Raw genomic sequence first — 15,379 nt, forward strand, 5'->3', positions numbered from 1 at the left:
TAAATGAACTTTTCTTTCAGCCTTCTTTCAGAGGTGAATTCACTTCACTTTTGGTGTAAAAGGGCTTTTACATTAGATCTGTTTTATATTAAAACCAAAGAAGCAAGCCCGCAAGTAAGTAACTTAACGCATTACTTTCCATAAAAAGTGACTAAGTAACGTAATTAGTTGTAAATGCATTTTAAAAGAATTGTTTTAATAAAATTGTAATGCATTACTTTTAAAAGTTACTTTCTCCAACACTGGTCAACAATATGGGTCATATATGGGGCAAAATGATCGATTTTTCTTTTATGCCAAAAATCATCAGGATATTAAGTAAAGATCATGTTCCATGAAAATATTGTGCACATTTTCTACCATAAATATATCAAAGCTTAATTTTTGATTGGTAATATGCATTGCTAAGAACTTCACTTGGACATCTTTAAAGGTGATTTTCTCAATTTTTTTTTTTTTTGCACCCTTCCAAAATTCCAAAATTTTTAAATTGTATCTCGGCCAAATATTGTCCTGTCCTAACAAACCATACATCAATGGAAAGCTTATTTATTCAGCTTGTATAAAAGTACTTATTTACTCAGATGTATGAATCTCAATTTCAAAAAACTGACCCTTATTTTTTGTGGTCCAAGGTCACATTTGGCATTTGCGTAATCTTGGTTAGATTTCACAAGCTTTTGTGGTTGCGGTTGTCAGATGTCAAGAGCTTAAATCCCTCTTTTTGTCTTGCAATTTTTGCTCTGTGGTTTACAAATCTTCCCAACCTGGCAACCATTCACACACACACTTTCTCTACATTAACCAGGAATCAAAAGGTTGGGAAACTTAGATATATGAGGAAGCCTTAATTTATAGTGAGATTTCTAGACCCAGAAAACACTTTATTTTAATAAAATGTTATAACATTATTCAATCAAATAATAAAATGTTATAACTCCATGGGCATTATAATACATATTTATAGTACTAATTTTAAAATATTTGTAAGACAAAAACTGAGTATAAATAAGAAAATAAAATGAGTGAGTCTAAATAAATCAAAAACCTATCCAGTAAATCAGGAACAACTGGAGAAGTTTTGTACATATTTTTTGTGTTTCTACCTGCGTAGACAGTCAAGTTTTATTACAAGCCCTTCTTGCCAGTGATGAATTAGCAAAAATAAAATAAAATAAAATAAAACTAAAAAATAAAACTAGTAGATCACAGCAATTTGCTAGTTGTTAGATAGCTAGTCAACCACTGTGACTTACACTTAGACTAGTGGTTCTCAAACAGCAAAACTACCAAGGGGCCTTAAATTATTTAAAATCAGACAAAACAACCTATAAGATATGTTAAAACAACTTACAATGTTAATATTTCCCTTTTTATTTGTTTATTTTTATTTTTTTCTTTGAAGAACCAGGATTCACATGGTCTTCTAACACTGGATATATGAGTTTTCTAAAAGTGAGTTTTCTAACCTGGAAAAGTCGTGGTAGTGAACACAACGTTATAACAAGGGTTGCCAGGTTTTCACAGCAAAGCCCATCCAATTTCTACTCAAAACTAGCCCAATCGCTTTTCGAGGGGGGTCCCCTGGTAAAATTCACATTCCAAGGGCTAAATATCACTTATTTTTGGGGGTCGCTTCAAAGGGGACATGAAAAGCAACCCGTGGGAACAGTGTTAAATTAGCCCAATTCCACGGGAGAACCTCAGACTTGGCAATACTGGTTATAACTCCATGGATATTTTTACAAAAAAAAAAAAAAAAAAAACCTTTTTTTCTAGTCATTTCAAACTCTGAAATATTTTATCAGGTATTAATTACACTTTTATTAATTAAAAAGTTTTTTAAAATTGGTAACACACTACTTAAAGTCTTTATAAAATTCAATGAATTATAAAGGTATTCATTATGTACAGTGCACAGTATAAATGAGTACACCCCTTCTGAATAAATATAAAAGATGTATTTTCTTAATGATCACTAATATAATTCATGGAAAGATGGCAAAGGTTAAATGTACTGAACCTGTACTTAATAAAAACGAAAAATATATGCCAATATTTTCTGTAAAACAGTAAATTAGCCAATTTTATTTAAATGAAGGATTGCAGAAATGAGTACACCCTAGATTTAATTCAGCAAATGTGTAATATTATAGTACTTAGTATGTCCTCCAGAACTTTAAGTATACTGCTCTGACCCTTCATGGCACTGATTGTACAAGTTCATGACAAAATGTCACATCTGTCCTGTTTAACTCCTGGAGGACAACCTCCTTAAATGCCCTGGTCTTTAACAGGGAGTTTTGCTCAGCTCGTCTCTACAGAATCCCCCACAGCTGCTCAAGAGTGTTAAGACTGAGTGAAATACATGTCCACTGAAAGATTTTCACCTTGAGAGAACGAATATCTTCATTGTCTGTTAAAAAAAAAAAAGCCCAATAATGCCGGGAATGAGGAGAAGGTATCATCTTCTGTTTCAAGTTTTTGTGTTACATCACACAGTGGTGTGTGAATTCATGACAGCACTGATAAAACACAACTCCCTCAGACCCTCAGCACTCAGACATCCCTATAGAAGAGCTTTACTACCACTGAACATCACTGTGAGTAACAGGCACTTCTCACTGAACTCCTTAAATAAGTTTATTGTGCTTTGGCTACAGTAGGTAGTTTTGCTGCGTCATACTCTGTGAGATAAAGTGTCACTCTTTTCATAGCTTTTGCCGGCTCTGAGACACTTGCATGGTGTTTCTCCGGCTCTTTTTTAGCATAAATTCACTCATCACTAAATGAAAACTTAAAGTGAAGACCTGATTATTTCAGGAGCCTCGTCACAAGTCCATTGGTTTTGAATGTCGGTGTCACTTCTGCTGTATTTTCACACTTTAAACAATAATTTGGTATTCCTCTTGTACCACTGTAATCTTTTATGCTAAGAAATAAGTCACCTGGCAGTTTTCTCCCAAGTGGTTTCATTGTTGACAGCATTAAGTCTGAGTATGATTTAGTAGGCTATAAAACACTTTTAACTGTCAGGAAATTACTTGTCTCTAAAGGTTCTGGTTCAATATACTCATCTGTTGATCAAACATTGCCTTAAACCTACACTTTATAGATTTATTTTTTATTTTATTTTATTTTTAGTTTTATTTAGTAACTTTCAGGAGGGTATGCTCATTTTGCAACACAACATTTTCACATTTTCACAATTTTTGATAAGAAAATCTTATTTTCCTGGGTAATATTGACATTCTTCTTTGGTAATTGATCAAACAGGCTTGTTGAAACATTATATCTCCAAAGAACACTCACATGTCTTCTAGTAAAGAGTATTTGCTGAATTTGGTGTACTCATTTATGCGGTGCACTGTACATTGTAATTATTGTAATAGGGTAATTCCATGCAAATGTCAACCTAACCATGGAAAAAAAAAGTTTTCACCAAAGGTTTTTTACTATACTGACAGCACACGTCAACATTTGATATTTCAAATACGCATGTGAGGTCTCTCTTAAAGCCCTGAAAGCATTTTTTTTTTTCCCATGGTTTGGTAAGTGCTATTTTCAGGCTTGTTACATCCATAACAGTACATATTCCTCATAAATAGACACATCAAAATTAAAATAAAGCAACAATTATATGTTCTGCGAAGAGCCATCACTTCTCTATTTGTTGGGTATTATTGCATCTGGTTTGTGCATTTTAATTCGTAGAAATCCTACAAAATATGTAGTCTATCAAAAACACCACATCCATAACACATGAATATTTCCCTTTTTAACATAAAAAAACTCTTGCATAGACTAATATTTTTCTGATGTTTAGACTATCAACAAGGGTTTATTAAAATATAAACAGATGATTCAGTATATTGGTAACGCATACATTTTCTAAGCATTTATATGTCATATCCATAATGCTGGATTTCCCCAATATTGTATTTTTTTCATAAATAATTGCAACCAAAGTTAAAATGCATAATAATATTGCAGATTCTTTGTTGCATCTGAAATTGGTTGTTTGTTGTGTTTTTAATGCTTTATACTTTCTAAAAATGCAACAATGAATAGATGAGTATTATAATTTGTTTTAACTGTGGGTACAATTATTTTATGATATCATACAAAATGTGCAATACAAAGCATAATTAATGCATCTAAAAACTTTTATAATGCATTATGTATAATGGTTTGAAGTAAAGTGTTACCTAAAATTCTTACACTTTCTTCATCTTTCTACTGCACAGACAGACACGTTTCATTAGCAGCCCATCTTGTCAGCTCTTTCAAGGACAGTGGGAGGTGTGGTTTACCTGGCTGGAGGATTGTGAGTGAAGTAGGTGCGGTAGACAGAGTTGATCAGACTGAAGTTGCCCATGTCACTCACGAAGAGATGAACCAGCAGCACGTGCTTCATCAGCAGGCCTTTCTCCTGCAACTGTCCTGCAATTACACAAAGAGCTGCTGCTCACATCTCATTAGAAAAGTGTGCGGCTGAACTTCTAAGAATCCTCTGCTCTCACCTCAGGCTCAAACCGGCATAAACGCACGACATAAACACGCTCCGTTAGAAACACGGCTCTCTCGCCAAGCGCAAAATGGAGGAGCCGGAGCGCCGCTACACCCCATTAGAATTTCACACGGCGTCAAGTTTGTTTTTCCTTCGCAGGCGTTTGCGTTTCAGCGCACTTCGCTCGCACAAGAAAGCCACTCATTAAATATTAACTTGTTTAATATTGTCTCAGCGCTGTGAAGGCTGTTTGGTGAAGTAAGACGAAAAACATTAAATATGCTTTTCATCTCCGGCCGCTCTTGCTTAAGACTTTTCTCTTTGCTCTTTAAAAGTTCTGCGGGCGATAGAAATAGCCAGAGTGGCGGTTTCGTTCTCCGGCTTTAATTTGAAGCGTCTGTCCTCGTCGTTCGGCCCGCGACGCCTTCGCCGTGACGGACGGAGCCGCTGACACGAGGCCCAACCAAACGAGCGTGTGAAGAAAAGAGCGGCCGCCGAATAAAGAGCCCCCCGCACCTCTTAAAAGTGCATTTTGCCAGCACAACAAGAGGGAAAATGAAAGCGTGTTTGGAACAAAGGCCTATTTGCCGTCAGCGTTTGATGGGCTGAACTGCACACGAGTGGCCAGAAGCAGCGATCGACAGCTCCGCGCTCCCTCTTCTTCATTATTTCTTCACAATCGTCGGGGTAAAAACAACCCGCTACTTCTGAGACGACACCGAACGCACGTGTTTATGCTGTGATCTCACAGAAAAGAGGAAAGAGAGCAGTTTTCCTACTTTGCAGGAGCGTGAACACGTGCCGGGTTTGGCTCTGGACGTCCGGGTGTTCGGACTGAAGCGCCGTTAGACCGGATATCCACTGGAAACCCGCTGGACTCCTGGACGAGTGTGACGGCAGACAACCTTTAACCCAACACACATTCACACGTTAATATCGAAATGTCTGACATTACAAAGAATAATGAGTCCTAGTGTTGTCACGATACCAAAATTTTGACTTCGATACGATACCGGACTAAAATATCACGATGCTACTACTGAACCGATACTACGAAAACAACCACAGAACAACAGGAAAAGTAACTGAATAATAGATGATCCAAATGGAGATCATAGTTATTTTATCTATTAAAACAAAGCATTTCATCCCCCCTTAAAACAAAATTAATAAATAAAATAATAATAATCACATGCCAGTGTTATGGTGAACAACTACCGAGCCTGCAGGTGTGTAGAGATATTTGCTATATTAGTTATCTTAAGGATAAAGCCAAATCTTATTTCATGATATAGTAATTTTACTTCACAACAACAACTGATAGCTTGACATAGTCATTTTTTGTTATTTTATCTTTATTATTATTAATAAGAACCTAGACGCAAGTAACAAACTAAAGGACAACTACAATAAAACAAAGACACAAATCAAATAAAGAGGGCCCTATGAAATCTCTCTTATTTTTTCCTAAATTCCATTTTATTTTTCTAGACTCTATGGTTAAAAAACAATATTTATCAAAAAGCATGTCTAATTAATTGAAATCATGAAACTTTTAACAGGAATTTAACAGCAATTTATTAAAAGTTTACCAAATATTAAATGAAGAATCAGGATTCTCATTGTTATAGAAAGCCTGGATATGTGTGCAAGACTTATTTAAAAAATTCATGGAAATTGTTAATAAAATGTTATAAATCAATTTGTATAACGATTATACCTTTTTTTACCTCCTAGTTTTTGTAAACTGTCATTACAGCAGATGAACCAGAGAAACACTTCAAATACTGTTGTGACTGTGGAGGCCAAAAAACCACTGTCCTAGACAATATCATGGTACTGAATGATTAAAATAATACAGAAATATCCTATATAATATATAAACACCATGGAATTAACTATGGCAATATTCCAAAACACATGATCTTTTTATTTTGCTTTTCTTAAAGGGGTCATATGATGCAGTTTCTTGTTTTCCTTTGTCTTTGGAGTGTTACAAGCTGTTTGTGCATATGTAAGATCTGTAAAGTTGCAAAGTCTCAAACCCAAAGAGATATTTATTCTAAAAGTTAAGACTCAACCACGCCTTCCTAAAATGGCTCATTCAAACACGCCCCCACATGTCCACATCACGGTGTGGGTAGATTTGCATAACACCGCCCACATGTATACACAAAAAAAGAAAGCATAACTTTTTATACCGGCTGTAGTATTGTTGTGGAGACGTTGTGCGTTTTGTTGTGAAAGCAAAAGTACTTTTGTTTGGCCTTCCAAATGAGTACACAACTAGATATCAGTGGTTAAGTGATATTTACAACACTGTTCCAGAACAGTACAAGTAAATATTCAAGTGTGTGCTGCGCATTTTACAAAAAACTGTTTCCTGAACCTGGGAGAGTAGCCCACAAGGCCAGCTGTACACAAAGGGTTAAGGCTATAAAGTGGGGCAATTCCAACTTTGCAAGTACAGTCTGGCGCTTCTGATTTACGGCCTGTAAATACGTTTTCATATTTAAAGGATTTGCTACTGAATATTCAAATGAGTTTTGAGTAGTGCAGAGTAGTGCTTGTTGTTGGTTGTTTCTACAATCACAAATGCAGACATGATGTTATTTTAACACAGCGCGGAAAAAGACAGTATGAATCATTAAAATCAGTAGTTATGTCCCCACTGGATGCAACAAATGCCTTGTTTATAATGGGTTTTATTGTTTTTAAACACACGGGACACAGCATTAAAATATGGTAAGTGGCGTAACATTTCCACCACGTTTGAGGTATTCAGCCAATCACAATACACCAGATAGCTGGCCAATCAGAGCACAGAGTTTTGTAAAACAATAATGTACAGTACGTGGAAAATAATGTGTTTTTTTTTTTTTACTTAAACCGCGTAAACACGTTGCATTACAACAAATACACAAAATAATGTTCTTTTTGGCAACATCATATGACCCCTTTAAGAAGCACAATTATATGGTTGGAACCACAAGTGAACCACTGCAACTCAATGGCATGTCTATTCACTGATCTGAGTCTCCACCCATAAATATGACATTATCCTCAAAAAAAAACATAGTAGTACCATGTTTCTTTTGTTTTAGTGTTTGATGAACCAATACAATTTTGAAAGAATATCAGCGAAGTAACTGTTATGCTGCAGGCGGACAATATGATGTGCTTTATACCAAAACACACACACACACTCATCTCACCCAGCTCCGAATGACAACTGCGCTCAGCGCTTGATGGACATCCTCCCTGGACGTCTGGAGTTTTATCAGCATATTCCAGCTCTTCTGTCATCCTGTCAATGGCGTTCTGGCAAGGACATCTACTGAGAGGCAGCGGCCGCCCTCCGGAGCCCTGCAGGAGACGACACGCGGGAATAAATCACACACAAACACACCGACCCTCACACGCTTGATCAGTGAACCTGCAGGCTCATATACTCCAGAAAATAAATGAATATGATGATCATGTCAGTATGGAAGCCCATTTGTGTCTTGTAAGAAGAAAAAAAATAATAATTCATATTGATCAACTCAATTATCAATTTTGAGATTAAAAATGTTAAAACCTTTTTCTGTAGATAAATAATAATGTGACTGATTGGAAAGAAAACTGTCGTAAAATTGTAACAACTTATCTTATAATCCATTACAGTGCAATAAACCATTATTGTAGCAACAGGAAAAAGTCTAAATTATAAGATACTAAATCATGAGAAGCAAAGTCACCAATATGTGATATGTTAATGAAGCAAAAAAAAAAAAAGTAATCACAAATTATGAGATACCTGCAAGTGTCAAAATTGACACATTTATGAGATACTAAGCCATGAGAATAAAAACTCACAATTATGATAAACAGACTCAATTATGATGCCAAGTCATAATTATGAAAAAAAGTTGCAATTATGAGATACTGAGTCATAACTTTGATCTGTTAATTAAATTAAAAAAGTAATCTCAAATTATGAGATACCAGCAAGTGTCAAAAGTATGACAGTTATGTGATACTAATCCATAATGAGAATAAAAGTCACAATTATGATGCCAAGTCATAATTACGAGATAAAAATTTGAAATTATGAGATACTATGTCATAATTATGAAATGAGTGTCAAAATTATGATACTTAAGACAAAATTATGAAAGAAATCACAATTACGAGATGTCATATTCTAACTATGAAATATGTCTCAAAATTATAAGTCGTAAGGTAAAAAGGAGGTAAAAATGCCAAAATTATTTGATACCAATCCATAATTGTCAAAATGACACAGAATTCATAATCATGAGACAAAAAGTAAAAAACAGAGATACTATGTCATGACAAAGAATGTTTTTAAATGATGAATTGATGTATCATAATCTTTTTTTGGTTTTGTTGTTTAATCATACTGCAAACCTGGTCTTCTATGCATCGGTGAATTACAGGATCAGGTTCATGCTCAGGGGGTTTGGCAAGAATTGGCTTATTTGTTTTTCTCACGGTAACATTTGTGCTGATGAGCAAGAAGACTCCCTTTAAACGGCACCACCTGATTACAGCACGCCGGACACGGCACATTTTTAATAAATATTTCAGATCTCTTTAATGTCCCGCTGTCATCTGCAGTTGGCCGTATGATAATTAAATTAATTATACTCCAGTGTGTCTGTGCAGCGAGTGCAGAGGAGGAACAGCATTAATTCAGGGCAAACGCCGCTCCCCCCGCCCCCCACGTCCTCTCTCGGCCGGAGCTCTTTCCTCCAGAGCCGATGTCAGCGCGGATCCGTCAGCGTGACGGAGAGTCCTTTCGACTGCTGCATGTGGGAGCTTCTCTAGCGGAGCGGGGCAGGAATTTCCCTGCGCTCCCGCTGACCTGCGGGCGCTGTGGGGTGAGGACGCGGCGGGGCGTGCTGAAGGCCGCACGGCTGCGGGAGTTGCCTTCTTGGGCGATGTGTTTTCATCCCCTCGAAGCACTGATCCTCCACCAACACACAGCAGAACACACGCATAAACAAACACGCCACTGCGCGGAGCCAGCAGCTGAGACTCGCGGACATGGTGTGACCCAAAACGCACATACGGCTCGTCTTCGAACTTCACGTGAAGAGCGAGGACAGATCCCACAATGCAACATTATCATAATCAAATGCACATTGTAAAGCACATAACTCTGCTGCTGTGTGGTCATTCAGCAGCTACTGTGTAGCACTCTGATTCACTTCAGTGAAGTTTTTCTGTGAGTATGGTCTTACATTTCATCACATGACTCCAGAACATATGAAAAACATTTAAAAAAAAAAAAAAAAAAAAAAAAAACTACTGTTATGATACATTTATGGTGTTATTTTTCTATTTTTTTAAACTTGTCAGTAATTAAACAAAGACAGGCATGATGTTATGTCATTATGAGATAAAAATTCAAATTTAAGATTCCATAATATGAAAAAACTGAAATGATGAAAAGTCATTACTATGAGATCAAAAGACAAATGTGACCCATGCTGGCAAAATGCTGTCTATTTTGAGCTACAGTCAAAAGAAGAAAAAAAAAAAAAAAAAAAAAAAAAAAACGTCAGTTTTGGTCAAATTTGAGGTTTTTACAGAACTAAGTTCATTAAGTCCTCTTCCAGCGATCTCAATGGTCCAAATAGAAATTAAACATCTAAAACGATCTTTATTTGTACGTTTTCTGAGAGGTCCTTTTTCTCTGCTCACTTCTGGACAACTGCTGCTGCTTCTCACCACAAGCTGTAGGTAGTGCAGCGTTCCAGCTTTGTGAATATTCATATCGAATTCTCTATGACATGAGTTCAAACCAGTGAAATATGATTTTCAAACCCATGATGAAAACAAAACGATCGCGCTGACTGACATTTGCAAAGCGCGTACATAAGAGGCGCCTCTCCGAGAGCGTGCAATCTCTCTATAAAGCACATTATTGCGAGATATGTCTTGGTGGGATTCACGCAAACATAATCTGTTATGTCTTACATGAACGTTAAGTTAATGGTTGGGGAAAAGTCTGATGTGTAATATTATATTAGATCCATGTATTACATTAGGCCCTAATATAGGTCTGTCTCATGTTAATCAAACATTAAAAGAAAAGACAGAATCACTCGCTGCTCTCGATTAAACTACTGTTTATTTGCATCTTTGTTCTTATTTTTAAAAACAAAGATAAAAAAAAAAAAGCTATCTGTGATTTATAATATAGTAATTATTATTAAGAAAAGAATTGGAGGAAAATATGTTGCTTGGTGATTTTGCTTTGGAATCTTCAGAAAACTTTAACTTGATTTTTTTTACTTGAAGTCAAGTATCATTTTAAAGGCATTTGATATGTGAATGGAAAATAAACATAACTCATTTTTTATAATTTGCTCATTCTGACTCATTTTGTCGGCACAGCTCACAAATTATGATATTAAATCATTATCAGACAAAAATTAAAAAATGAGATAAACCATAACTATGAGATAAAGCCGAAATATATTAAGTCATAATTATGAGATCAAAAGACAAATTATGACATGTTAAGCCATTACGATACAAAAATTCAAATATAAGGTATTTGTTATTTTAATTAACCCCATCAAAAAGTGTTTTTGTCTTTGAAGAATCTGGATTCTCTCTGTTATAGAAAACCTATATGAGGAGGACTATATATATATATATATACACACACACACACACACACACACACACAAACATAGTTTCCCTTTTTCATTTAGTTTATCTTGAAATACTAAACCAACTAAAACTGAAATAAAAAACAATAATGGAATCTATATAGACATAACCAGTAAAACTTTAAAATTATAAAAGCAAATATAAAAAAAAAAAATAACTAAAACTATATGATAAAATATAAAGATAAAGTATAGAAACAAAAATTCAAACTGGAGATGAGCCATGATGATGGGATAAACCTGAAATGATGATACTAAGTAATAATATACATTTAAGTAATAATTACAACTTTTTGTCATAATTGTAACTTTTCTCTCATATTTATGACTTTGCACCTTAAAATCTTGACTTTTTATTTCATAATGACTTATTGTCATAATTCTGATTTACCAAAGCATGAATTTGTTTATCATGCTGCAAAAATGGGTTTCTATACATCTGCCAAGATGTACTGACATAGGCAGGATCACGCCACATTATAACATAACGCAATTGTGTCGAACATCATTTCTGATGCATGAAACAAACCGCCATGAACCCACACAGATGCAGAGCACGAAGGGAGAAATACGGGAACGCATCGGCATGAACAGCGCCCACTTCCTTAAGGACATCAAAACAACAGTGATAGATGTGCTTAGAGGAAACGCTCCACACAAAGTCACACAGATCCACACGAATAACCTTCCCCTGACTTCCTCCCGCTATCACTGCCACACAGCGTACCTGAGCACACACTGGATAATGTGACCGGACATGTTTGTTAAGGCAGGCCTGCTTTCAGGCACGGGTGAATATTGCAGACGTCAAAGTCGCCTACGTGAGGGGACAAAAAGAGAAGAGGACTGGCAGAGAGGCTGTGAATGAGAGCGTCTCATGCCCCGCAGTCTCCTGCTTAACCGACTACATCAACCGCTCACAGGATTTCTGGAAATTCAGTAAACGTGCTGCTGAACACATAGGAGGAACAATGCATTCCTGTACAGCAGAAACTTTAGATTTGGATTTGAACTTTAACTCGATTTTAACTTTAGATTTTAGAGGGCGTTTCAAGTAAATACTTCCTTGTATATTTTCTTATCTAACAAAAGTATGGGAAACCATGCTGAAACTCAAAAACTAAAGTATGGCACTAGTAACATCAATATGGAGGGTTGGATTCCCAGGGAATGCATGAACTGAAAAACATATATACAGATTTTGAATGCCGTGCATGTGGCTTTGGATAAAAGTGCCTGCTAAATGCATAAATGCAAATAAACACTGTAAAACATTTACATGCACAAAATAAGTATAGGGTACGACGGGGCTAAAGGCACCCATCATAAATCAAAAAATTGTTTTATTTTATTTTCCTCTAAAGCACTAGATGGCACAAAAATGTGGCGTAGCACCAAAACATTCACTTTTCAAGGTACACGTGCAAATTTGTCTGATTCTTGGCGCGATCGCAGACAACAGCGCAAAGTCAATTCTGTGCTCACTTGATCTAATATTTGATGGGGTTTTTTTAAATGTTGTAGATTTAAGTAGCAAATCAGAATTGCTAAAAGAGAGACAAAAGTGTTCTTAATGATTTTTAGTTTTGTTAAGATTAAAACAAGCAGTTTTAAAATAACAAAACAACATTTAAAAGTATGGTATTTGGAGGAAAAAGCACCCCTGCTGTTGGGGCTAAACGCACAATAATTAACATGATAATTAACAGAAGGCTGACTTTTCCATTTGTTGACATGACATTGTTAGATTCAGATGGTAAATATCATATATTATGTTGAGTGTCCATCTCTCCAGAGATAATCACCATGTTTAGAATGAAACAACGTATTTAAAAACATGATATTATAATAGAATAAAATATCATTTGTTGTTACTACTGTAAATCTATATTAAAATACTATGGGATCTCCGTCAATGCTTTCAGAAACGTTACTTTTTAAAATGACTTTCTGTATTTTAAAATCTATGTTTTATATTAACATTTTAATGACAGTGTATTTATTGAACAGAAATTATTTTATTTATCAAAATAGAGCAGAAAACTTTGCTAAAGTGATTGTTTTGAACAAGTATTAATTTAGACATTATTAAAAAAAATGAGCTACAGTACTTGTATCAATACTGGTTACCCCATACTGGTGAGCCTTTCACCCTGTGTGTGAGCTAAAAGGCCCCCCTTGGCACCTCATAGATTTATAGATTTTTAAACAAAATAAATGACTTTTAAGGTTTATTTTTACACAAAATCTTTGGTTCCATAAATGTTTCATACAAACGGATATATTTTTTTCTGAAATCATACATTTTGGGTGCAGTGAAAAGCACATTTTTTCTTAAGGTTTGCCTTTAGCCCCGTTGTACCCTATTATTTGTTGCAAACAATCCATTTGATCTATTTTGTGAATACCAATAAGCAGTTAAAACTCAAGCTCATTGGATTTCAAACAAAAGAGTTTGACTTCATATATGTGACATTCTGTAATATTCAAATATCAAAACTTCATCTCTATGGAGGACCATAAAAAAATAAATAAATAAATAAGTAAAAAATAGGAATAAATGACCAAGTACAATACATCTTTAATTTAATTTAGTAGAACATTTTCTATTATTTTCTTCATTTATTTTACCTTTTTTAATTTATTTTTTATTCTTTCAGTTATTTTTATTTGTTTGTATATTTATTTATGTGTTAATTTATTTTTAGAATTATTTCCATACTTAAATATTGCCAACATCACAACCGTGAACTTATTCACGTATGAGCAGTGGACCTCAGGGACAAATGAAATGATTAATGATTATAAGCGGAATCATACTTCGCTTTTGTCCTCCGTGTGCATGCGTGTGAAGCGCAGGTACCCAACAGGAGCGAAGGCATCGGCCGAATGAATGATGGTCTCCATCGAGTCACTGAAACGCAAACCACACGGTCATGATGACGCAGAACGACACTTCAGGTGTGTGAGACGCTTCTCCACAACTTCTGTCTGAATTATTTCTGTTCACAAACACATACTATAAACACAACACCAGTATGAGTTTGTTACTTACATGACAATCTTCTTCTTGAAGAGCGGGCAATCAACGGTGAAGGTCTCATACTCGCCCCCTTCTCCACAGATATGAACTCCATACTTCTCTGAAAGCTGATATAAACCAGATTTAAAATCTAATTTATAACCATCACCACATACAGTGAAAATGCTAAATATTTTTTACAATTTAAAAAAGCTGTTTTCTATGTGAACATCTGTTAAAATGTAATTTATTGCTGTGATGTGCAGTCTTCAGTGTCACATGATCCTTCAGAAATCATTCTAATATGCTGATTTGCTGCTCAAAAAACATTTCTGATTATTATCAATAATGAAAACAGTTTTCAAAAGTTTGGGGTCAGTAAAATTAGCAAAGACACATGAAATTGCTGAAAAGTGACAGTAGAGACATTTAAAAAGGTTACAAAAGATTTCTATTTTGAATAAACGCTGTCCTTTTGAACTTTTTATTCACCTGTGAATCCTGAAAAATAAAATGTATCATGGTTTGCACAAAAATATTGGGCAGCACAACTGTTTTAGCACTGCTAAAACTCATACATGTTTGTTGAGCAGCAAATCAGCATATTAGAATGATTTCTGAAGGATCGTGTGACACTGAAGACTGGAGTAATGGTGCTGAATGGTGTTGTATCTCACTTGATTATTTGCAATAATGGACTAAACGTAAAAGAACATTATAACGATGATTCATAAAAAATGTCAAAATAGCTTGTCATAATGAAACACTTGAGTTGGAAGCTGAAGCAGAACCAGCTGAAGGCGGTTTATTTTCTGACCGAAGTGTCTGTGTGTCTCTGACCTCGTGCAGGTACGGTTCCATCTCCGCCAGGGACTTTCCTAAATGTTTCTGCGGATCCAGGCCTGCCAGACACACAACACAAGAGCTGATCAGCGACACAGACTCATGTACACGCCGTCTGCGCTCCTCTGAGAACTGCGGGTCGACGTGTATCTGTCTGAAAAGAGCTCGGCATGTCATTAGAAATGGATCGTAAACCGCAGAGATGCCGAGATGGAGGTTCACACGAGCATCGCGCACTGCCACCTGGTTATGATCTGCCTCTCTCTGTAAACAAGTCTTCATAACCATCCTTCATAAACAAACACACAGACTATT

General features: G+C 35.6%; 1 protein-coding gene across 1 annotated transcript in view; it reads right to left on the bottom strand.

The window, feature by feature from the left end:
- dph6 (diphthamine biosynthesis 6) overlaps positions 1 to 15,379 on the bottom strand; it is a 98,945-nt gene that overhangs the window by 47,956 nt on the left and 35,610 nt on the right. Inside the window, exons 6-11 of the mRNA XM_051133880.1 lie at positions 15,062 to 15,123; positions 14,255 to 14,349; positions 14,020 to 14,113; positions 7,726 to 7,876; positions 5,290 to 5,415; positions 4,314 to 4,443 (exon numbers count right to left, since the gene is read on the bottom strand). Coding sequence (XP_050989837.1) covers positions 4,314 to 4,443; positions 5,290 to 5,415; positions 7,726 to 7,876; positions 14,020 to 14,113; positions 14,255 to 14,349; positions 15,062 to 15,123 — 658 coding nt within the window. The remainder of the gene's footprint in view (positions 1 to 4,313; positions 4,444 to 5,289; positions 5,416 to 7,725; positions 7,877 to 14,019; positions 14,114 to 14,254; positions 14,350 to 15,061; positions 15,124 to 15,379) is intronic.

Source organism: Labeo rohita, chromosome 17 (assembly GCF_022985175.1).
Source record: "Labeo rohita strain BAU-BD-2019 chromosome 17, IGBB_LRoh.1.0, whole genome shotgun sequence".
NCBI classification, from domain to species: Eukaryota; Metazoa; Chordata; class Actinopteri; order Cypriniformes; family Cyprinidae; genus Labeo; species Labeo rohita.